General features: G+C 39.5%; 1 protein-coding gene across 1 annotated transcript in view; it reads right to left on the bottom strand.

Annotated features, from left to right (window-relative positions):
* Window positions 1-515: 515 nt before the first annotated feature.
* The window catches only part of LOC139739223 (rho GTPase-activating protein 5-like), a 112,285-nt gene continuing 87,351 nt past the window's right edge, over window positions 516-25,449 (bottom strand). The window contains exons 30-38 of the mRNA XM_071649841.1: window positions 23,372-23,446; window positions 20,017-20,174; window positions 13,580-13,879; window positions 9,056-9,278; window positions 4,941-4,975; window positions 3,776-3,829; window positions 2,868-2,997; window positions 1,221-1,441; window positions 516-527 (exon numbers count right to left, since the gene is read on the bottom strand). Of these exons, the coding sequence (XP_071505942.1) occupies window positions 516-527; window positions 1,221-1,441; window positions 2,868-2,997; window positions 3,776-3,829; window positions 4,941-4,975; window positions 9,056-9,278; window positions 13,580-13,879; window positions 20,017-20,174; window positions 23,372-23,446 (1,208 nt within the window). The remainder of the gene's footprint in view (window positions 528-1,220; window positions 1,442-2,867; window positions 2,998-3,775; window positions 3,830-4,940; window positions 4,976-9,055; window positions 9,279-13,579; window positions 13,880-20,016; window positions 20,175-23,371; window positions 23,447-25,449) is intronic.

Here is a 25,449-nt window from a genome sequence, read left to right as displayed (position 1 = left end):
GGCTCACTAACTGGCGATGTGTTTGAGTAATGTCTGCTAGGGATGTGAGCCACTGCAATCCTTATTGGCAAAATATCCTAAATCAGCTACAACACAGCACATATCTCAATATATTTTTTGGTTCTTTCTTTTTCTTTTCAATATTATCTCTTATCAAGACATGAGGATAAAATGGGGTTTTAATAATTTTCCCACAGAATCAGGGAGAGTTGGCAGCTCTGTCTAGTACCAAGCTGGTGATGTGTTTGATTGATGTTTGTTTCGGGGAAGTGCGCCCTCTTGTGTCCGGTCCCCGCCCCACTTACCTCCTCATGTGTTTCATCATGTAAGTGAGGACCGTTCGTCTGACGCTGCCGAGCCCTGACAGGTACTCCGGTAATCTCTCCACAAAGGCCTCCTCACAGTTCAACTCTGCCAAGAGGTCAGGTGGGAAACACGCATTCAATTTCACAGCAAATTCAACTAAAATTCAATTTTCCAAGACACCAATGAAAACAGTAAAAAATTTCCATGGTTCAATGCTGTATCTGTTGATCATAATTTATATCATTAATTTGGTAGTGTTACATAAATATACAGTAGTAAACATTTTCCTTCATCTGCTTATTGTCTATAAATAATTGCTCAGGTTGAAAGAGTAACAGCCTCCTAATTGCTACATTTATAATGAATTCTTCAATTGATATAACATCTTAGAGGTTTAAAATCCTCGTTTCGCTCACAAATTGGCAAGTTTCTGAAAAACATTTTTTTTTTTTTAATTCTTTTCTTTTATGTTCCAGTACAGTTTGCACAGTGACATTCAGATAGTGCAGACAATGATAATGATAATGAAGATGATGTAGATGATGATTATGATGATGATTATGATAACAAAGATGATGTAGATGATAATAATGAAGACAATGATGATATGATGATACAGATAACAAAGACAATGATGTACATGAAGACAATGCTAATGAAGACGATGATGAAGATGACGATGATGATGATGATGACATAGGCAATGTTAATGAAGATGATGATGATGATGTAGACAATGTTAATGAAGATGATGATGAAGATGACGATGATGATGGTGATGATGATGACGATGTTGATGATGAAGATGATGATGTTGATGATGATGACATAGGCAATGTTAATGAAGATGATGATGATGATGTAGACAATGTTAATGAAGATGATGACAAAGATGATGATGATAGGTGTGTCACCGTACCTCTGTAGTCTTGTATCATCCGGTCCTGGGTGCTGTAGGGGATGATGGGCTCCGGTAGACTCTTGAAGAACTGCTTGAGGGCAGCTGCGATGGTGTTGGCACTCAGGTTCTCCATGGCGGACAGCGAGGCATTCTCGTTCTCATCAAACATCTTGATGATAAGGTCTATGTCGGCTGCCTTGCCTGATACCCTGTATATACCCTCCTGGGCTATACCTACACGATTGCAAATAAGATTTGCAAATAAAAAAAGAAAACTATAAACATCGCTATGGCGACTGGTGTGTACAATGTCTCTGCCATAATGCATGGTTCTCCCATTACATCTGTAGTACGTCTTGACAAAATGTGACGACAGTTTCAAACAATTAGGAAAAAATCAAAACGACAAATCAAAGACGGATGGACAACCCGAAAACATAATGCCTCTGGCAACACGTTGGGCAGAGACACAAAAAGAATGGCAACCCATGAGTTACAGTGTACATTACTTTGAGAGTACGACTGTTCAAATTCATCTCAAGGGTCATACAAAATAAAGCAAATCTAGAACTGCAGAAAAATACATTATTAAATGAATACAAAATAAAATGAAATTGAAAAGAAATTGGAACATGATACATGTAGTAACAAACAAAAGCGGTATCTATACAATGTAAACACTTCCTTGCATTATAAAAACGGAAAGGTTTGTTGTTATGTGACATAAATAAATCTCCTATCATTATCAAACTGAATTCTATAATGGGTAACATATTAAATCAAAATATTGAAAAGATACCGAACATCGGGGGCATCACTTGTCCGGGGTTCCTAAATTTCCCTCATTTCATTATTACCTCCATGAACACACATACGAAAAACCAGCATATGGACAAACAGAGCAAGCAAATGGACAGAGAGACAGACAGACAAAGAGGCACCCAGACACACAGACAAACAAACATTTAGATAGACAGACAGACATGCTGACACACAAACAGATACAGATACAGGCAGACTGACAAGCAGAAAGGCTAACATACATACATACAGGCCATCAGACAGATATCATCACTGGGGTGACAAGACCTCCTATCTACAAGTACAAAATGTCATACTCGTACAATGTATGCTCAAGAGAGCAAATGGAACATAGCAGCCAAAGCACTGTATCAAATGGGAATGCCTTTCCTTTGACATGCCGTGGTGGTTTTATTTTGGAGGTAAGAAGTGCAGGATTTGGACAGGACATTACTTAACTGATTATTTGACCTTTAATCCAAAAATTAAGTCATTTTCACCAAAATTTGAGATACACCGTCTTGTAAACCCAGCGATGATATGCATTTACACAGAAAGACATATATATATATATATACAGACAAACGGCAAGAGAGATAGACATGGAACCAGGCAGACAGACAAGCAGACAAACACACAAACAGACTGGTACACAGACAGACAGACATGCAAAGAGACAGAGAGACAGACACATGTGCAGACAGACATATGCAGATAGACTGTACATGTAGACTGCAAAAAGTATACAGACAAACGCCAGACACGCAGATACAGTGTAGACATGTAGACAGACAAAGACATGGAGACAGACAGACAGACAGACAGACAGATAGACAGACTCTTGTTTGTAGGCGCTCACCCTCCTCCTCCAACCTCAGCACACACTGCTCGATGAACGGCGGGATCCCATTCTCGTTCAGGATGAGCTGTTCTAGCTGCTTGGCAGGTTTCTTGGGCGGCGCCATTGGCCCCTTCTTCTTGTGCTTCTGCTGCTTTGCGGAGGCAGACACACGAGAGAATTCATTGGAACAACATCAACACTTCCACATGCTGTATACTACATACGCCATTCGATATATTTCGCGAGTCAAAACTTTTGCGAATCGGGAATTCCTAACGATTTCATGAGTGGTTAAATTCATGATCGTGGGGTCCTGTACTGAAACGAGAAATGTACACGTGTATGTCATATCCACATCAGGATCAGAGTCAATATTTTGGCGTGTCTTTAATTTCGTGAATAGCACCTGACTCACAAATTTTGCGAAAGTAAAAACCTCACAAAATATTTGGTGTATACAGTACACTTTTATGTGTATAGTAGTCAATGGTGATGCATTCTTCTTTTAAAGCATGCAGCCACTATTCTTTGCAAATACACGAACATGAATAGTAAAACAGTTCATGTATTAATTCATTGTGTATAACTCTACGTTTATTGGTGTTGAAATGTAATTGCATAAGATAAGGCCTCATCCCCGTCAAGTTCTGCTAATAATGACGGTCCCATGTATTGATTTCTCTCTTGTTCATATAGGAATACAGTTTCATAATAATATTGCTATCTAAATGACTGCCTTGAATTATGGGAAAAAAAAAAACAGTTACTGACATATCACCCTTATCTAGAAGCAACACAGCTCAGCTCAGACACAATGCACAATGGAGCGAAGAGGAGCAAGAGATTGGCTTGCCCTACAAGAAGGAATCTAGTCACAAAACTTTTCCTTTAAACCTGTCCGGCACCATCGCTGGCAGGATTCTTACCTTGGCCACCTTCTTCTTGTCCTTCTTAATCTTGCCTGTTTTCTCAATCGTGCCCTGGGGGGGAGGGGGTGTGAGAGGGAAGATCAATGACAAATAAAAAAAAGGATGATAATTGGCAAAAAAAAAATTGTGGCTGGTTCAAATGATTTACAGAGCAAAACCAAATCATCTCATTACATGGTGTAACTTATTCAATCAAGATAATAATATTATAACATTCTGCTACTACTACCACCATTACTACTTCTACTACTACTGCACTACTACCACTACTACAACCATAATTACTAGGACTGTTGCTTTAACTATTTCTGCTACCATTACTACTGTTACTACTAATACCACTACTACTTGCTACTACTAACTACTATTACAACTACATGCTACAACTACTACTACTACTACTATCACCACTTCTACCACAACTTCTACTTCTACTACTGATACAAATTATTACTAATGATAACAACAGTCTCTTTTACCCAGGGTAGCCTCTTCAGCATTGCCACTGCTCTACCAGAGGGCCCTGCTAATATTATTTCTACCCTAGCATTGCCAGGTACCCATTTATACATCTCGGTCCAGAGGGACATGTTGGATAAAACCACCTCATTTTAAGGGCATCAGCATGCCTACATGTACTGTTGGCACCTGGCCGGGTTTGAACTCAGGACCTGCAATTGAGCCTTATCCAGCTGCCCCGGTACCTCTATGGATGGAGATAATTGTGTCCACAAAAAAGACTGGCCAAACGTGTGTGCTTGGTGACATACATGTACATACATAGTGTACAGGTAGCCTAGATGTAATTGTATATTCATCGTGATGATGTCGATGACGGAGCGGCAACCTCCTTTGGTGCTCACTGTGCAGTGCTACAGTTTACTTTAATAGTATGTAGAGTGTAATACAAACATTTTGACAAATTTCATCGTAGAAAACATATAACTTCATACCCTCACGTCTTCGTGGCCTTACATATTCTATTCTAACTTCTATCTATTAATTAGTAAATATTTAATATCAATTCTAACATTAACCTTTATGCTGCAAAATCACACATTCTTTCAGAGAACTGTATGGAGTATTACTACGTACGCTAAAAGTCGCAAAGGCTTGGCATTTTTACATGTCAAAAAGAGATTCAGTTTCATTCTTATCTTACCGATTCTTGGTCTATACTTGAGCTGTCCAAAGAGTCTGTGATAAGATGAAAGAAAGAAACAAAATTGAAATCAACATTAAGATTAAAATCAGGATTATGCAGAAAGAGAGCCAATGCCTATGTATCTGTAGAAACTACTGAAAATCACAAACATTCAAAGTGCGAGGGAGCCCACAGCCTTTCTTTGGAATAGAATATTTGCAAGTGGCCAACTACATACAAGTCATATTACGAATATCATATGTACCATCAATGAATGGATTTTTTAAACATTTGTATTTATTTCACTTTCCCGTATCTTGGCTCCTCACATGGAATATTTATGTGCACGAAAATAAACAAACAGAATTGTTAAAAGCTTCATTTCATGAATGTGTCTGCAACCAAAAATATCATAAGATTGCATTTCTGGTCATTGATCTCGGAAATCTACAAGTGGTACTGTCATATGAGTCTTAAATACTGGTACAGGTTGAATTACAACACAACAATTCAACTTGATGCACAGGCTTCAAGGGAGTTCTTATTGTAGCTTCATTGTCAAAAAGGGACATTTTTCCCCCCTTTTTTTTTTGAAGGGGGGGGGGGAGATTTGTGTGTAGGTCGCAGTGAGATTCTAGAGGTACACAACAACCCATCACACCTTACGATTTGTGTACGCAGGACCATCAACATTTACCCTTCAAAGTCCGAGAGATTTGACAGAGCAATGCAAGGAGAGACTTTTTTATTACAAGCAGACAGATGCCTGCACAAATGCTAACAGCGTCGAACCATGGTGCGAAAATAAAACTCAATTACATGATTTAAAAATTGTCTGCCACCTCTGACCTCTAAACCCCCGATACTGACTTCTAACAGCAGCTGGTTCTTGGGACTGCTTCCTGGTTCTCAGTTATGAGATTCTATCAAGAAATATTAATGAATCCTCCGCAAGGGACCACGTGCATGACAAAACGTGCATGGTCATCTGGACAGACAAGGAAAAACCTCCTGTCCATTTTCAGAGACTCCAACCCCAAGCACCTTCTGATCTGGAGATTCTTCCCACCTCAAACCCCCAGCAAATTGGAGACTCCAACTTGATGTGTGCAAAGCGCACATCACGAGCAGGAAGTTCCTCGCAGCCGGGGTCCAGGGCCCACTTAAGCGCCCTGGAAGCTCCAGGGTTCTAGATGCTCTCTCATGCTATCTCAGACTTATTTTTCAACATGCGATGACACGAAATAAGAGATCTTTGCAAGCATGAGGCACAGAGCCAGGGCGGGAGAAATTAAATCTCAAGCGGGAGAACGGGAGATTTTGCAAAAATTTGCTTTCGGCAGGAGATCTACCGTCAAAAGCGGGAGAGTTGGAGTCTCAGCACTTTGCAGTGGTCAGACGTATTGCATAACAAGGAAGGAAACAACACGCATTCCTCAAAACTTTGTAAACCAGTCACCAAATTCATTTCCCCGAGGTGCAAAACATTAAAGACTAGAAAAATTGCAAGACTGGGCAATTCAGCAGAAGAAAAATCCAACAGCAAAATCATTACATGAAAGTGTGCAAATATCACAGGTACGGGTACAACATGTATGGTATCTTCAATGATTCGTGTCTCAACTTTACGGTCTATAAATGTTTTATGACTCAAAGTTTTTCATGTTTCATCACGGATTTGACAATCATTTTTTAATCATTCTTTGAGTTCCTGAGTCTAACAAATGTAAAAAAAAACCAACAACAAACAAACAACAGAAATCGCTAAATAAGTGATTTATGACTTTTAGCAGAATTTTGGGATGATGTGTTTGATTTCAGGAAGTGCATCTTGCATAGGAGACGCCCTAAAAATTTGATGCCATATCAATTTGTGTTGGTTTGTAGGTGAAAAAAAAAATATCATTATCAATATTTCAACAGTAAATGGGAGTTCTCGACAAGCTAATGTATGCAAACTTTAAAAATTGATGCAACATCATATTTATTGATTCTTGGGTCAAAAATCATCAGTACTACAAATTACGTTTTCACAGAAAAGAAACAATGAATTCATGAATTTGGGAAAGAAACTTCTTAGAAAGCCAAAGTATGCTACCTAAAAATTAATGCCACTTCTTTATTTACTGTTTTCTTTGAAAAAAAAATAATATATGGAAATTATTATTAATGATATTTCAACTTCTCGGAACACTACATGTTACATTCTCCATGCCAGGTTGAGCAAATCCAATTTCTCCCTCGCGCCTTCATACCGGCCAATTGCATTGCATTCATTCCACAAGAAACTGAGCCTTCATGCATGCAGGCAAAACATGCCTTCCAGTCACATGATACTGTCATATGACGAATCACATGATTAATCACATGACTGGCACTCACCAAGACTGGCTTGTTCCTCAGGGATTTTATGATTATACAACAAGGCTGCAGGTAGACCATGGTATACAAACACACACAAACACAAACACACAATGCGTGTGGATAGCTATACAGTGCAGTAATTTGAGGTAATATAAAAGGTATAATATAGGTGTATTATGGGGTCTAGGGCAATTCGTACCCCCCCCCCCCACGATTACCCCGACCCTTCCCCTTTCCCTAAGGCTAATCCTAATCCTTAAAGGAGACCACTCCATGATTTTCAGATTTTTACATTTGAACAGCCATAAATTAGTTATACTGCGGACAGAGTTTCAGAATTTACAATAATTGGGATGAAGAATAAGGATATTTTCGAAATTTATAACAAATTGCAATGAACGAGGATGAGATGACATGGCAGCCTCACCATAAGAATGCATGAGTTGGGGCTCAAGAAAGCAGCACAAAAGAAGAAGGCATGCATCGGATTATTCACAGGTGAACTCGCAAGCAAGCGGTATTGTAATGGAATTACACTGCTACATTTCTGAAATATGTGAGCCTCCTATGTTATCATCCTTGTTCAGTGTAATTTGTTTAAGGTTTTTGAAAGTATTGTTTCTCTTCTCAAGAACCACAATAAATTCCACAAATCTATACATGGAGCTGCTGATTTATGTACTACATGATGTGAAATTATGAAAATCGTCTAGAATTCCCCTTTAATAATGACCCTGACCCAAACTCTAACCCTAATCTTTACTCTTACGTTATCACTAACCAGTATATAGCCGGGAGTAATTGCCCTGATACGGTATCATGTAATATCATATGCCTTACTAAGACCCATATTTGTAAAGGCAGCATAAATCAAATCCATGGTTTAAATTCAATCTAAGGACAGAAACAAAATGTGAAATATGCAAACTTTGCACATGGATGGATCAACATGCGTTAACTTTTCTATGTCTGTATGCGTACGCGACACGTCACACACATTAAACGTTATCGTAAATTTGGATAATGCATGGGCAACAAGAAGGTTTAATCTGCCTTTTTGAATTCCAGGATATATTGTCATCTGCATCAGCTGTCAGCCAATGGTGTGAGGATGAAGGGTTATGTAAGAAATTTATCAAAGGGGAACACAGTTACCATGACAACAGAGCCTGTCAGGGTCTGCTTTGGGCAGGCAGCACGAGCAGTCTAAATAGACAAGAGATGACATTTTCGAGCGGGCTTTTGAACCTCTTGGAGGAGGCTCCAAATTTCACCCGCAATACACTACACTAACACTGCTCTTGTGTCATCACCAGGGGGGCATTTCGTGAAGGAACTTGTCGGATAAAATATCTGACAATTATATACGACAAGTTTTGAGAAATTCTTTAGTCTGATTGGCTGATTTCTCTGAACTTGTCGGATATAATTGACTTGTCGGACATTTCATCCGACAAGTTCCTTCATGAAATGGTCCCCTGTACTACGCTAACACTGCTCTTGTGTTTACCACTAGCACTTTACTAACACTGCTTTTGTGTCATCACTAGTACTACACTAATACTGCTCTTGTGTCATCACCAGTACTACACTAATACTGCTCTTGTGTCATCACTAGTGTACTACACTAACACTGCTCTTCTATTACCACTGGTATAACACTTGTACTGTTCTTGTGTTAAAAACTGGTACAACACTTATACTACTCCTGTATAACTATGGGCATTACACTGAAGCTGTTCTCGTGTTACCAGTAGCATAACACTTACACTGATCTTTGAGCTTTTCCAAGGCTTCTATGAAAATGTCCCGCTGGCTCTTTAGCTTGGATTGGTTGCCTTGGAGCTGCCCGCCCACACCTGATTGGTTGCTCTGCCGACTCATGTTCATCCCGTAGGGGGTGTCCTGGCCGCTTTCGCTGGCGATGGACGAGTTTGTCGAGGGGAGCGACGGACGCGGTGTCGTCGGGACGGACGGCTTCACTCTCTGGAACTACACCATAGAGAGAAACAGATTCTGGTGTTACACTGTGCCTTACACATGTATCCCGCACAAACTGTAAACAAAGGCACACTATACAATCTGTGTGTAGTGTACATCGAGAATGCAACATTGACACTACGTTACACCAAACACGAAATCAAGATTGCAATGTTTACACAACACTATGGGAGCAACGGTTTAACACCGTGTCCCACACTCAAAACAAGAAAGGACTGCTCACCTGTATAAAGCTACATGTAAGACGTACAACACTTGACACAAAATATTTCAGTAGTAATTAGAGATTTGACACCAAGTGTACTACACCACAGAAAAGATCCAAGCTTACCTGACCAATGAAGCCCACTGCCATCACAAAGTATCACATGTGTAAAACTTAGTTTTAACGTCATTATAATATGTCCCACACTGGTTAAAAAAGGTCATTACTGTACCTTATATCTTAAAGGGGCTGTACAGTGTTAGTTGAGGTGGGGATTCATGTTTTGAACATTCCTAAGTGAGATTATAAGAAACCTCTTATGAAATATGAAAGAGCATGTAATTTTACGAAGGATTCAAAGTTTATTTGATGAAAATTGGTTTTCAAATGGCTGAAATATCCAAAAAAGTGAAGATAATAAAAGGCGACATGCCACAACTTTACCATAATCTCTTTGTTTCACATTGTTTTTGGATATCTCAGCCATTTCAAAAGTGATTTTCATCAAATAAAGTTTTGATACGCCTTAGAACTGCATGCTATTTGACATCTCATAGAGTGGTTTCTGTATATCTCGCAAAACGTTTAAAGCTAAATCCTCACCTCAACCAGAAGTGTACACACCCTTTAAGCACAGTACATACCAGAGAGGATTATCATGGTTTGTAAAAGTTCAAAGAGCTGAAATTCATAAAGACTTCCAGGACTGTTTGAGGGCTGATTTTTATCACAAAGGTCTGGAATCTTGGTACAAAAGACTCTCTGTTTACTTTCATGAGCCCTAAACTCCATTCAATTATATTTTATGTTTTATCACTTCAATTTACTACCCACAATTTCTCCACAAACAAAGGGAGAATTAGAAAAAAAACATTTTTTCCTACCTGAGGAAAAATTCAGATTTCCATAAAAAAAAGAACATAGGAAATACATGTAGATGTACATTATGTTACCTAATTCTGCCTATAAAGTTGAAATGAAATCCCCCCTTTAAAAATAATAATAATAATAATAAAAAATAAATAAATATATAAGAAACATCCTCAAACACTGGATTTCATGAACACTAAAATATAATGAAAACTTTTTCCACGATTACAGGGATATTTCAGACTTTATTAAAAACTTCTCAGAACCCAGATGAAGTTAACATTAGAGATTAAACAAACATGGTGTAATGGATGTATACCGCACCCAATCTACCTTATCTGGAGTAAAAAAAAAAAACCAAAAAAACACATACATAATATCTGGAATTATAGTTATGTGATGAATATAGTATGATATGTACATATTCAACAGGGGCGGATCCAGGAATTCTGTAAAGGGGGGGGGGTGCAAACAATTATTCTGGTGCTACTTCAGGGTTTCATCTCATTTTTTTTCTTTTTATTTCTTTTGTTTTAACTACAAATAAAGACGGGGCATGCACCCAGTGCGCTCCCCTCTGGATCCGCCACTGCATATTATATGTCATGTATAAATATACACTGAATGCAGAGTATACACAGATGTATGGATATTAGATGAATATCTGGCTATACACTAGAATTTGATTACAATATGATTCACTACCATGGAACTTGGTAAATTCAACATCACATGACATGAAAGGATACAATGGCAATAAAAATAACAAATAATTTCTAGTGGTTTGGGGGTACGATGTATACTGACTGTTTAGTGCAAAGATATTCCAATGATTAGAATTTGTTGCTATGATCTAGATGTCAATGAATATATGACAAACTTGCACTGTGAGAACCTGTGTCGTCATATTGCTATCAAAAATCTATGAAATCAAACAAAACTTTTCAAACTCTTGCTTATATTCACTGGCCCTCACAGAATCATTCTCATGTTAACCAGGGCTGCACACTAACCCATTTCTTCTACTGGTCCAACCTGTCTGTCAGACCAGTAGGTACCCAGTGTTTTAACTTTTTACTGGTCCATTCCTGAACTAGTTGCTGGTCCAACAGTAATTTTTACCGGTCCTGGACCATAAGACCAGTGCCAGTGTGCAGCGTTGCGTTAACAGTAAGAACAAGAAGGATTACTGACTTACAGACAGACAGACAGAAAAACAGACAGAAAAAACAGACATCATCATGTCTGTAGCACCTCAACTGTGCACAGCAAAAAAATACACAAATGTAGTAAAAAAAAAAAAAAAAATCCCAAAGCAACCAAAAAAGAAACAGCACAGCAGAGACAAATATCTCATAAAAACAAAGAAAACAACACAGCACTGCAGATGTACGCAAGAGCACGCCTCAAAGTAGAGATAGTCTTGATTCCAGACAAAATTCCTCTTTAACTCCAGGCACACAAAGCCAACTGATTTACAGTTCACTCTTGCCTGGCAAACAAATAGGATCACAGACATGGAAGGAGAACATCATGCAATTTAAATGCACACAGCGGAAAAAAATTGCAAAATAACTTGGGAAAGCAAAAAAGACCCCGAAAATCTAGGTCTTACAGAATATTGCTGTATCTTTGGTAGATATTAAATTACTGTAAAACAAGGAATGTTCGCGTAGATTCTCATTTTGTGAATTTCACGAGAGCAAATGCATGGACTGCCAGTGGCAATACACAAAAAAATTTCATGCTGCAGAAAAGGTCATCAGCTCCAAATTCATGAAAAAATTATTGCCGTGAATATACCAAGTTTTACAGAATTGTACGTTAACTTTCATGTTACTTAGTCACAGAGTACTGAATAGAGCTCTAGTGTTCTCTACTACATCACATACATAAGCACTACATTAAAAAATGGTAGTTAACTTCCTTATTGGAATACGAAACATCAGCATAAACAAGACTTCCACTTTATTTATTTATCTTTTTTTTTTTTGGGGGGGGGTCTTTTTATTTGGGTAAGTGCGCAAGAATACCGACTCGGGTGTCAGACTCACAACAAGAAACAGCAGAAAAAAACAACACCGCCACAGGCCAAAGCAAATACAATTATTCACTGCAAGCGTAGACACACGGCGAAAAAAAACGGAGACAGGTTAGTCACAGACTACAACCCTCCTGCAAAACTCATCACAATTACATTAGGCAGCTAAGGACAGTTTTGGCAAGTTTGTTGCTTTATTTGATTTTTGTTTTCTTGTTCACATTAATGCGAAGATAAATGTTTACATGATATATATACTGCTATACACATGGCAGTATGGATGAATATGATCAAAGATAATATATTAGAACTTGTTAGCACAAGCGCATGCAAAGGCCAAGTAAATTTCAGCATTTGGTTTATTTTCTATTTCTGACTTGGAGGTTTTTAATCTTACTCTGGGAACACAATGGGCTTCATTAAGATTTATTCAGTGGCATAGGTGACCAGCCACTTTGTATACACAGTTTGTAGGAGAAAACAGCAATAAAAGTAGGTTGCCTACTGCAAATGTTTGGCTATAAATATCTGTCACCCAATTACTAAAAAGTTAAGATATGTGGAATGTTGCTGATATGCTTTTATTACAGATTTTGAAAAACTTTGATACAATACTGACAAAGATAGCAATATACACAATGTAAATACATGTATAATATCTCATTTCATGAGCAAAGATTTTCTTGCATTGTCCCTCTTACTGAACCCCCCTACAAAAAAGAAAAAAAACAAACAAACAAACTGAAATGCGCGTAAGAAAAATTTGCTTGGCCTTTGACATGAAGATTATTGACATCTGGGGTTATACAGCAAGCTACAATGCGTAGATATACTACAGAGCAGAATGCTTGTTAGGATCTTAAAATACACAGGTACACAACAAAGTTTTAGGCTACATGGCAAGCGGCATGTAGGAGATAATAGAATGGGGTGTTGTGAACATTTGAGAAGAAGTTCCCAGATATACACGAGCGGCATCAAGAAGGAATGCTACATGGTGCGAGGTGCATCACACAATGTTGAAGGGTGCTCCAGGGATCAAGAAGATTAGAAGAGGGTGATGGGTAATACTATCTAGACGAGGGAGACAAGATGCAAACATGCTTCCACTGATGATGATGATGAAGAAGATGTTAAAGGACGAACATCGAAGGACCGACTCCCCGACAGACTTACTGTGCCTCGCGGTAGGTGATCGTGAGGTTGGGCGTATATCCCTTGGGGCATGGTGGCCCCGGGGCCGCCCAGGTTGCTGCCGACAAACCGCCGCGCCTGATCGAAGGGGATTGCGTCGGCCGGACTGGCGTACCCCGCCCCCTCCTCACTCTCGGGACTGGCAAAAGAGGGCTGGTAGGGGGGTTGGGGATGGAGTGGGCGGCGATGGTGCCGGACCGGCAAGTCGTTGGGCCGGTTGACACTCCCCATGGGACGCATCAAGGCCTCGGTCCGCACGGGGTACTTACTCAAGTCTAGCTTCTGCCGAAGGGGGGCAGGTATGGGGAGAAAAACCAGCAGCGGGGGGAAGGAAAGGAACAAGGAATGCAGTAGAGGGCGGAGGGGAGGAGAGGATGATGCGGTTACCATGGCAATTTGGAGATGGAGGAGGATCAAGGAATATGCAAAAATGTACCAAGAGGGAGTAAAGTCCTCACATGAGGCAACGGCAACCATGATTGTTCCATTTGATTTGAAAAAAAAATTGAATTTACAAGTATATTCATCAAATGCAAAGTGACGATTTGAAAATATGTGATGGGTTGTACCAATTTAAACAATTAATATAAGAATTAAGAAATTATTTTTTTTTGTCGATTGAAATCAGAAGTTAAAAAATACCAATCACAGAAAAATGATTTTTAACAAAGAATAGAGGATAATTTTTGTTGTTGTTGTTGTTGGGGGGGGGGGGGGGGAGATTTTTATGGAAAATGGGTAGATGTGAAGTCGGTAAAGATTAGATAGGAAAATTAAAGATGAATGGAATAGTCAACGGTCAAAGGTCACAAGGGGTCAAGATGCGGTACGGATGTGTTGGCAAGCAGAGGGAGATGGGGGTGGGGCCAATCGAGTGGGAGGAAACAAAAAACAACAATGGAAATTAATAGCCACTGTGCACCGGAGCATCCATCACACAATTTGTATCATGATGCTGCAGGTTGGATGACATCGCCATGGAAACAGGCCAGATGGATGATGCGGTCTTCACATGGGAACCAGAGTATATACAGATTATACAACAAATATCGCACATATTCTATGTAAGGCTACCCATAAACACTCCCACATTTGAATATTGTCAAGTTGGTGATTTTTTAATAAATACCACAGGATAAGTATTTTTTGCATTTTTGCTTTTTGTTTTTCACTCATGATTTTAGCACAAGCTTTAGGCATGACTGCACTTTAGCAATATTTTAATATTTCAGAATTTTGGCGGCATAATACTACATGTACATCTCACAAAGGGAAAAGAGATAATGAAAGAAGTAAAAAAAGAAGCCCTCTTAAAAAAGAAAAGTATCTCACTATTTAACAATATCTTCAAATCAATACTTTAAACTAGAAATATCACTTAAGGTGATTAATACCCCCGCCCCGTGACGACAGTCTTACCCAAGGAACGATCTTTCCTTGATCTTCTGCCATTTAAATGCCGTTACCATGGCAACGCAGCTTCCGACACGTCCGAAAAATATGTCTTGCACATCTTCCCACCAAGACTATTGTGTGCCACATTTCATAAGCTTTTGTCAAAAACTGAGGAAGTAGTTCAATCCACAAGATCTTTCCTTGATCTTCCACCATTAATATGCCGTTACCATGGCAACGCAGCTTCCGACACGTCCAAAAAATATGTCTTGCACATCTTCCCACCAAGACCAATGTGTGTGCCACATTTCATGAGCTTCAGTCGAATACAGAGGAAGTAGTTCAATCCGCAAGATCTTTCCTTGATCTTCTGCCATTTATATGCCGTTACCATGGCAACGCAGCTTCCGACACGTCTGAAAAATATGTCTTCCACATCTTCCCACCAAGATCAAGGTGTGTGCCACATTTCATAAGCTTTGGTCAAAAAACTGAGGAAGTAGTTAAATCCGCAAGATCTTTCCTTGATCTTCTGCCATTAATATGCCGTTACCATGGCAACGTACTTTCAAGTACTGTCAAAAAATGCGTCTTGCACATCTACAACCAAAGGCACACATCTGTACCAAGTTTCATGGAAATTGGGCAAAAACTAAGGAAGTAGTTTGCAACACAAAATTTTCCATCATTTTGGCTCATAATATGTGAGCTGTTACCATGGCAACATACTTTTTGTCACTGTCAAGAAATGTGTCATGCTGACCTATATCCTAAGACAAACATTCAATATGAATTCCATGAGAATTGGAAGAACACTAATGAAGCAGTTTTGCCATGAAGCATTTTGCCCTATATTTTACCAATAACATGCCGTTACCATGGCAACGCACTTTTTGCCACTGCGGAAATATGTGTCTTGCACATTAACATATTCAGAAGAACATCTGTACCTAATTTCATAAAAATTGATCAAAAACTGTGGAAGGAGTTCGCGACGCAAGATTTGTACCCATTTTTGCCCATAATATGCCGTTACCATGGCAACGTACTTTTGGGTACTGTCAAAAAATACGTCTTGCACATCTACAACCCAAGGCACACATCTGTGCCAAGTTTTATGGGAATCGGTTGAAAACTGAGGAAGTAGTTCGCGACGCAAGATTTGCAACGGACCGACCGCCCGACCGACCGCCCGACCGACCGCCCGACCGCCCGACCGACCGCCCGACCGACCGTCCCCTGATTCCTATATACCCCCTTCAAACTTCGTTTGGCGGGGGTATAATGACAAAATCTAGTATTAACTACACTGGACAAGTCAAACAGTGGAGAGCTTGAGCTAGAGCTCGGAGCAGAAAGTGAAAATCAGCCCCTTCCACGCCACATTCTTAGTCAAGTCAAAATGAATCCAGTTTATTTCTCTCATCGTTAACACATTTGTCAAGACAGCGGAGGTGTTTTTCCTCCACTGCAGTTCTTGAAAGGGAAGAAAAGGAGGAAAGCCTGGCAATGTTTGAAGCTGCAAGAACCCAAAAATGGGGGAAAAGGAGGAAGTGCAAATAGAAGACTGTTAGTCTGCCCAACCACCATTTTTTTTTCTCCATTTGATTATAAAATCAGTCCTTCTCTGCATCCTCCCAAAATAAGCTCACACTTCTAGCTGGAAGTCACAGGATTTCAATCAAATGCTTCTGTCCAGGTTATATGCGATGATTCTAACGCAGAGGCTTAGAAATAACGTGAAAGCATGAAGGAGTTCGACGTCCGCCTTTCTGCGAGTCCAGTGAATGAATTCAAGCATGTTACGCAAATGTGGCCGCAAGGTGATATACTGTACGAGCTGAAATTTTCGCGTAGAGATATTTTTGCGAATTGCTACTTGGAGGACATTTTTGCGTGTTGTTAATTTCGCTGTTGCGAGGGTCTAACTGAATTTACTTGAACTCTCACGAAAAAACTATAGTTGTATAAACTAAAAGTACCTTACACATGTAAGTACTAGTACTTTCTCAATTTGAAAGTAAAACAAATATCAAAAAGAAATACTTTACAAGGACTTTCGAAATTCGTGCCAGACATCGACAGGCGAACACCAAGAATGCAGCTGCAAGACTAGACTGAACGCACTTTAAACAGCTATAGCTAGCTGTACTGTGCAACGTATGTGCACAGTCGACAAGTTGAAGGCTAGCTCGGCGCAGAGCAGGACGGGATACACTACATGGCTTGATTTTCATTTCCCTGCGCTGTTTTCGCGCGTTGTTATTTTCGCGTGTTGTTATTTTCGCGGTTCAAAGGCGGTTCGCGAAATTTGCGAAAATAAAACCACCGCGAAAATTTCAGCTCGTACAGTACATGTTTGAGCAGGGTTATATCCCGATGTCTGTTCACATTTCCCGCTCTACAAGTCTGACATACTTTAGTTTTGCTAGCAAAGCTTTATAAATAACTGCTACAATGAATATAGGTGTAGCCTGAGCATATTTTGTAGTATACACATATACTACATGCTGCATTGCATTTTATTCATTTTCTTTTACTTGTGCCAAATATGACAGAATCCCATCAAACAATATTTTTGGTTATCACAAACAAAAATAAAAAACAGTGATGTGGATGAGATACCTGACTTCTCTTGGAAAGCATTCAACACGTACCATCCCACCAGTATACTGTATACGCCATGTATTTTTAATAGCGAGTCTAAATTTTTGCTAGTATCGAGATCAGAGTAAATTTTTTCATGCGTCTTTAATTTCCCAAATGGCATCTGACTCACAAAAATTCGCGAAAATAAAAACCTCACAAAATATTTGGCATATACAGTATTCTTGTGACGTGAATTGAGTAGAATTCTTCCAGGGATGCTGGGATAATATTTCTCATACTACCAGCATTTGACCCTTGCCCTCTAACCTCTGCCTTGTGACCTTTAACCTGTCACTGCTGTCAACCAATCAGAGCTGCTGATCTCTTTTGAAATCAGTCACGCTCTTCTCACAGCAAAAATTTCATCACAATCCCCACGAGGCTCTCTTTAGTTCCTTTGTGCATACGTCCATCTTGTAAGTCGAGAAAAATAGGGAGCTTTAGATCTTCGCGACGGAGACGTTCAGAGGGTAAAAACATGTTCTGAGCATGCGTAGAAGTGCGCGTCGAGTCGATTTATTTTTAGCTTGCGTCACCTGAGTTTTTCACTACGCGTACTGGGCTATTTTTACGTCCGCACAGTTTGCAACGTAGAGAACTACTTCATGCACCCATCATATGGAGGCGCCATTTTATTTTTTATACGTTGCGTCCCAGCGTAATCTAAAGCTACTTTTCACCACGACGCAGGGGAGAGGAGAACCTCCAGCGCAAGCGTCGTCTCAAACGTCCGCGCGTCAAAATCTAAAGCTCCCTATAAGGACAATGATTAGGACACATGAACAATGTGATGGACTGACACACTGACTGACAGACTCCAAAATTGACTGCTGTGTCCCTCTCATCCAAGACTGGAAAAGGTGTGCCAAAAACAGTAGAAAGGCAACAGAAAAAAAAAGGAAAGATGCCTCAGAAAGAGAGAGAAAAAAGAGGCTACTGGAATCAAATCAATGAAATTGCGGCCAGAAGGAACATACAGAATGTATGTTCAAGGAGAAGAGAACTGGGGGGTGTTTCATCAACTTAGTCAGTGCTGGCAAGTTGTCAGTCACTGACAATTTCAGCAAAATCCTTGGTTTTGATTGGCTGAGAGGTTCTGGTCACCGACTGTTACTATGGATATTTTCAGTGAATGACAACTTGTCAGCACTGACTAAGTTGATGAAACACCCCCCTGAACAGGGGGAAAAAGGATGGAAAAAAATGAGAGACGAGAAAGTTTGGAGGGAGGAGAATAGAAAGGAAAAGAGACAGAGGATAAAGAAAGAAAGAATGAGTTGGGTAGACACACTCAGAAAAGAAGATACATTGTATATGAAAGGAGAGAACGGAAAAAGATTGAGAGAACGAGAAAGAGAGACAAAGAGAGCAAAAAGGGAGGATAATAGAAAGGAAAAGAGAAAGAGAATGAAGATGGAGAGTGCAACTAAGAGATGGAAGGAGCTGGGAAGACACACAGAGACAAGATACAAGTACACTGTACCAAAGAAAGGGAGAGGAAAATGAACCACAGTGAGAGAGTGATGGAGAGAGTGATGGTTTACATTCACAAGGAGGAGAGGAAGGGGACAATATCCTTCCATAACATCCCCAGTACAGAGATGCAGAGGATATACAACGTACCGGAAAGATATCCTCAAGAGAAAATATCTGCAATGAAGCGAGGAGACGGACGAAGAGGGTGAGAGAGAGGGATGAAAGATATCCTCCAGAGAAAATTTCCGTTATGACGAGAGGAAACAGACAGAGAAAGAAGGAGGGAAGGAGGGATGGGATGAATCGCTCTCTTCTTCTGCAGCTTCTCTGGTCAAGGGGTGCGGAGAAAATTCTTTCAAGATGTCCTCCAACGGTGCGTTCGAGTGCTTTCCTAAAGCAAACCGATGCCAGAATGTACCTGTGGCAGAGGGGTGCTAGAACTCTCCAAAAGTGCACCGTACCTTACTGCACTGAGCCAAAAGTGGACAACCTCCGGATGTGCTCTAAAAGTGCACCAAAACCGTACCAAAAGTTGGCATGTGAAGAATGCGCGTAACATGCATAAAATTATATGTCATAATCTAAAGAGTTCTTTCTCTTTGATCGGGAAATCTTCAAGTACACTGCAGCTTAAGCATGCCAGGTGAATGATTATGTTATTACAAAATGTGCATCCCCCCTAATGGGCTGCACTTTCCATACAGAGCTTGCAAATGCTCCAAATCTGGTACAGTCCGGTACAGTTCGCTTTGGTTCAGTTCGCAGGCTTATAATCGCTTTTGAGCGCTCGAACAGACCCCAAGAGAACGCCAGAATAAAGAGAAGAGACAGAGGGAGAGAAAGAGGGACTCATGGGAGGGAAGTTTGAGAAAGAGGATGGGAGGGGGGTGTGCTCTTACCCCTGGTGCTGAGGGCTTCGGTGCCGTCGGAGGGGGTAACCGGGGCTTGTCCTGCTGAGCGGAGGGTTCCCAGGAGGAGTACAGCGGGTTGTCCTCCAGCTCCCCTTGGTAGTCATCCCGGTAAGATCCGGAACCATGACGACCGCCGTAATCATATCCTGGATACGAGATTGGGACAACAGTATAACATGTTCAATCAACATCAATACTGTACAGGGGCGGATCCAGGAATTTTGCAAAGGGGGGGGGGGGGGGGGGGGACACAAGTAATATTTCTTGTGCCACTTCCGGGTCTCATTTCCCTTTTTTTCTTTTTTTAAAATTTCTTTTGTTTTTAACGATTCTCTGGATCCGCCACTGCTGTAGATCAGAAATTTTTGCATGCATGAAACGCTCACGCATTTCATGAAGAGCCAAGATTCGTGAGAGTTGAATCTTGTGAGAACAATCTGTAGGCATGGAATGCCAGTGGCAATCTGCAAAAAATTTCATGCTGCAAAAAAAAAAGGAGATTGGCTGCAATTTGCAAAAGTTTCATGAAGTGAAGGTTTCTGATTTTACAGTACTCTTCAGTTTATTGAACCCTATTTTTCAAGTTACTGTAAACACAGAAATTTTTGCGGTACATTAAATTTTGCGTATTTTGCGCTGCTTCTGGCTAGTGCAAATTCTAAATTCTGCGAAATTACCTTCACAATATTCTTTGCACATTTCGAATCTGTTGACAAATGAGCAGTGCGAATTCAAATATCCACAAAAATTTTTTTGAGCTGCTCAGCGCAAAATCACACGAAAATATTGACGTCAACAGTACTTATTGAGCTTAATTCAATGAACCACAATTTGAACAGAAAGAATATAACTGTACATGGCTAAAGAATGCCTCCAAACAATTGATTTCTTATTTATTAGCTGATCAAATACATGTGAACTACAGCTATATTAAAGGCAATTCTTGAAAGGGTTTAAAGACTAAAACATCAAGATGGACCAATTTTTGCACTGCAAATCAGATTACTTTACAGCAAGTGATGTGTGTGCGTAGGTGTCTAAACACAAATATTTAGCAGTTTACTGTAAAACATGATATATTCGCGGCATGAAATTTTCGCGAATTGGAGCTGACAGCCTTTTTAGTGGCATGAAATTTTCGCGAATTGCTACTGGCATTCAATGCATGTAGTGTAGACAAAAGCTTCGCGTGCATTTTAATTTCGCGAATTTTGGCGCTCGCGAAATTCGCGAAATTAAAATGCATGCGAAAATTCCTCGTTTTACAGTATTGCATTCCATTTAAAAAACTAGAGAACCCCTCCGAGAGAGTAGTCCTCCACCACCCTTCCACGATTAAAATGCCATTTTGTAGGCAGCATCTTCAACACATACATAGAGGTACAATTGTATGGGGACATTTACACAATACGTTTGGTAAAAATCGGACCATCCATTGTCGAGTTATTAGGAGATTATGCTTATTTTATGTCATTTATGACCCTAATGACTGTTGACCTTTGACCTTCTGAGTTCAAATTTTATTGTTTCTTTTTTTTTTTACTTCATCATGAGCATGCCTGCTAGTTTGGTAAAAATCAGATCTGTTCTTGAATTATTGGGAGATTAAGCTTGCTTCATGTCCATAATGACCCTACGACCTTTGAACTTTAAATGACCCCCAAATTTAATACTTTATTTCTTACTTCATTCTGAACACACCCTGCAAGTTTGGTGAAAAGCTGATCATCCATTAAGTTATGGGAAGATTAATCTTACTTTAAGTCCGCCATAACCCCTATGACCTGTAAACTTTGACTTCATGACACCCGAATTAAATTGTTTTGTTCTTTAATACTTTTAAACACTCTGCAAGTTTGGTGAAAATTCAATCCTCCATTCTTGAGTTATTAGGAACCGCTCATTTAGCGTATGTCCTTAATGACTTTATGACCGATAAACTTTGACCTCATGACCCCAAAATCTAATTGCTTCTTTCTCACCTCACTATGACATGTACCCTGTGAAATTTGTGAAAATTTGTTCATTCTTTCTTGAATTATCTTGTGCACAAACAGACATGACATACAGACAAACAAACATACAGAACCGAAAACACTTAACCTCTGCCAGCCGTAGGTTTCTCCTACTAGCAGAGATACAATGTACTTGCCGAGCAAATGAACTTTGGGAATACTGTAAAAGTGGAAATTTTGTGCTTTTCCCGCAACTAGAAACTTGCGCGAAAATAAAAGGAAATGAATATTTTTGCTTGCTATATGACCCAGTAGTTGATGTCTTGATTCCACAGAATTAAAACCACATGAAACTCTTGTTACCTGGCCGAGGGCAAAATATTTGTCCCACAAAAATAACCACTTTACACTACTGACGATTACTGTAAAAGAAGATACATGTATATTCACAGCATTAAATTTTCACAAATGCTGTCGGCCTTTTTTACGGCATGCATGACGCAAATCTCTCGTTTGAAGAGGCTACACCCCCGTAAATAATGCCAGTGTATAGTTTGGCAATCAATGACTTAAAAACCAAAGATATAAAACACCTGTTTCTTGACCCTGGCCTAATCTAAGCATCAGTCATCGCCACAGCGCCACGGGGGGGGGGGGGGGGCGCCGCGAGAGGAGGAGATTGTTTTGGTTTTGGCATGGGCTATGTAGCTCCATGGTGCGTGTGTGCGTACGTGTGTGTACGTGTGCATTACACATTGTCAGCACCAGCAAACTAGCAATGCTCTCCTTCTTATTCCTGTATTTTCGTTATTTGCGGGTCAATTTTTTTCGTTCGAAATGTAAAATGGATGACCATAGAATTTCTCAATAGAATACAAAATTGAAAACTTTAGAAAGGATAGAGAAAATTGAGTTCACTTTGAATGGTCTGCCACAGGCAGATATCCTTATCACGCTCTTACGTAATATGACAGCTGCTGGAGTCATTAAACCCTGGCTTGGCCTCCAGGTTTGTCACGCCTGAGCAGAAAGTTAATTTGCAATGGACAAATACTTCGACTCCCAACTCCCAAACGAAAAATCTTTAGCGAGGTATAGCACCCCATCAGCTTCGTGGAAGTGGGGTCTCGCCTCAAACGAGGGATTGACGGCATGAAATTTTCCAAAAATGCCACTGGCATTCAATGCATATAGCTTACAAAGTATGTACAACACGTACAAGTACGTAAGAACATTCATGCATTTTAATTTCGCAAATAATGGCCTTTCCGAATTTTGCAAAATTAAAATGCACACTAACATTTCTCCTTTTACAGTACACATCTTATTTTTTTTTTTCAACTGAGTGCGATCTGCCACACTTGCGCATGCTGGGCGGAGTTCCTTACCTTGGCCTGGGGATGGTAATGAGCCTTGTTCAGGTCCCCCACCAAACGGCTCGTACAGTTCATTATTCACCATACCTGTAGAATATGGTCCATAGGAACAAGAGCTTGTTTAAAGGCACAATTTGCCATTTGCAGCTGAAAAAAAAAAAAAGCCTAGCCTAGTTCTAAAATGTGAGTAAGGGAGAGAAACAACCAATGTAATGATATTAGTACGTAAGTATTTTTAAATACACAAAACGTAAACAGTAGATGTAAAAAAATTGCTTCTACATTAAACCGTCTACAGTTATGGTTAAGTTAAAAAAAACCCAGTGATATCTCATTATATTCTTGGTTTTATTGCAAAATTTGTTACGTGGTAGGATGTTTTGTGATACAACTGACCTACACATGCATTACATGTGACAACCTGAACATTTTTTTATATCACTGCTCCTAATGGAAAACAATACTTTCAAGAAACAGATACAGACAGATACACATACACACACACACACATACAAACACACACAGAAGCACCTTGCTCAACAGAACAGTATATACTGTTGTTTGCATTTCAGTTACAGAGTATCCTTAACCTTTAAAACCACTAAATTCACAACTTAATCATAAAACTTTCTGAAACTGCTTATTTCATTTTTGGTGCTTCCATTTTTCTTTTTTCATGAACAAGATTAAATGAATCTAAGCAGTAAATTTTCCTCAAAAAAACAAACAAACAAAGAAGTTTGCAGTAAAATTCACTGTTAAGTTGCTAGTTTGATGAGAATATGATGGTAATTTCTATCACAAAAGAAAATCCTTGGGACTCCATGGTCATAAAGCAGGGGAAAAAATCTACTTTTAAAAAATACTGTTACATGCACAGCTGGTAAAATACACTCCTAACTTCACACAAATAAGCACAAATTTTTAATTTTTTTTTTTTTTATTAACAGATAACATCGACTGCACTTCTACTGTGCTTTTAATACACTGTTACATCGTACGCAGCAGTCTCTAATAGCCTACGTAGTCTTTGTCACACAATGACTAAATTGTAAGTATCACGTTGACAAACAAATGAGTTAATCTCGGGAAACATTTTCTGGATCTACACAATACCGTCATGCTTTTTCATTCCTGTTCTTGGATGAACATTATTCAGTGACAAATACAATGTACACATACACAGGGGTGATTACACACAGACCTACATGGTGTGCAATTTGTACACATGTAAAAGCTACAGACCTATCTGCATGTTGCATGATTTATGAGTTTAAAGCAGCACTAAAGCCAGATGATTATTACTGGTAATAGTAACCTCAAAAGAAATGCCTCTCAATTCAAGTGCATAATTCACTTTGTTAGGCAGATTGAAATTAAATATCAGATTCCTAGCTGTCTAGCCTACATATGTTTCATTTACAAAAATCAGACAAAGTTTTAAAAGGCTGTAAAGGTCTTAAGTTAATCTCTCCCTTTAAACATAAAAAGAATAATCATTGCTTAATTGTTGCAACTCGTAAACAACTTGATGCAGCGGCTTAATTCTCATCACTTTCATTCGTTTTACACAAGAAAACTTTGAGGATACTTAGTCAATCTTTCTCTTCATTTCTGTCCAATTTTGATGATTCTTTGGTCATTATGTCGTTATGTGTAGATTATACAATGGAACTTTGTTATACAGATGTCAGATACTGTATAACAAACCCCTCTTTGGGATTTTGCAGGTCCCATCTCTTTTATTTCTTTGTCTATTTACCTTGAGATAACAAGGTAATCATCATGGTCTGAAGGTCTTTGCTATAGCAAGGTTTCCTTGAACAAGATAATTGTCATGGTGTTTATGTCATTGTTATAACAAGGTTCCCTGTAAAGCAAGGGAATGGTTCTAGGTCCTTGTTAAAACAGTGATCCCCAGCATAACAGGAATACGCTGGGTTCTCCTAGGCCTATGCTACACAATTGCACGTGAAAGGTCTCCTGAACAACAAGTTAATTGTCACGGCTTTTTAGGTCCTCATAATTAAGAGGTTCCTCTGTATAACATGATAATTGTTAGGGTTTTTAGGTCCTTGCTATAATGTGTT

The sequence above is a fragment of the Diadema antillarum genome, unplaced genomic scaffold (assembly GCF_040938485.1).
Source record: "Diadema antillarum isolate AM-2024a unplaced genomic scaffold, OU_Dant_1.0 seq00000791_RagTag, whole genome shotgun sequence".
Classification (NCBI taxonomy): Eukaryota; Metazoa; Echinodermata; class Echinoidea; order Diadematoida; family Diadematidae; genus Diadema; species Diadema antillarum.
The sequence above is the reverse complement of the archived record's forward strand: the minus strand, read 5'-3'. Positions and strand labels throughout refer to the sequence as shown.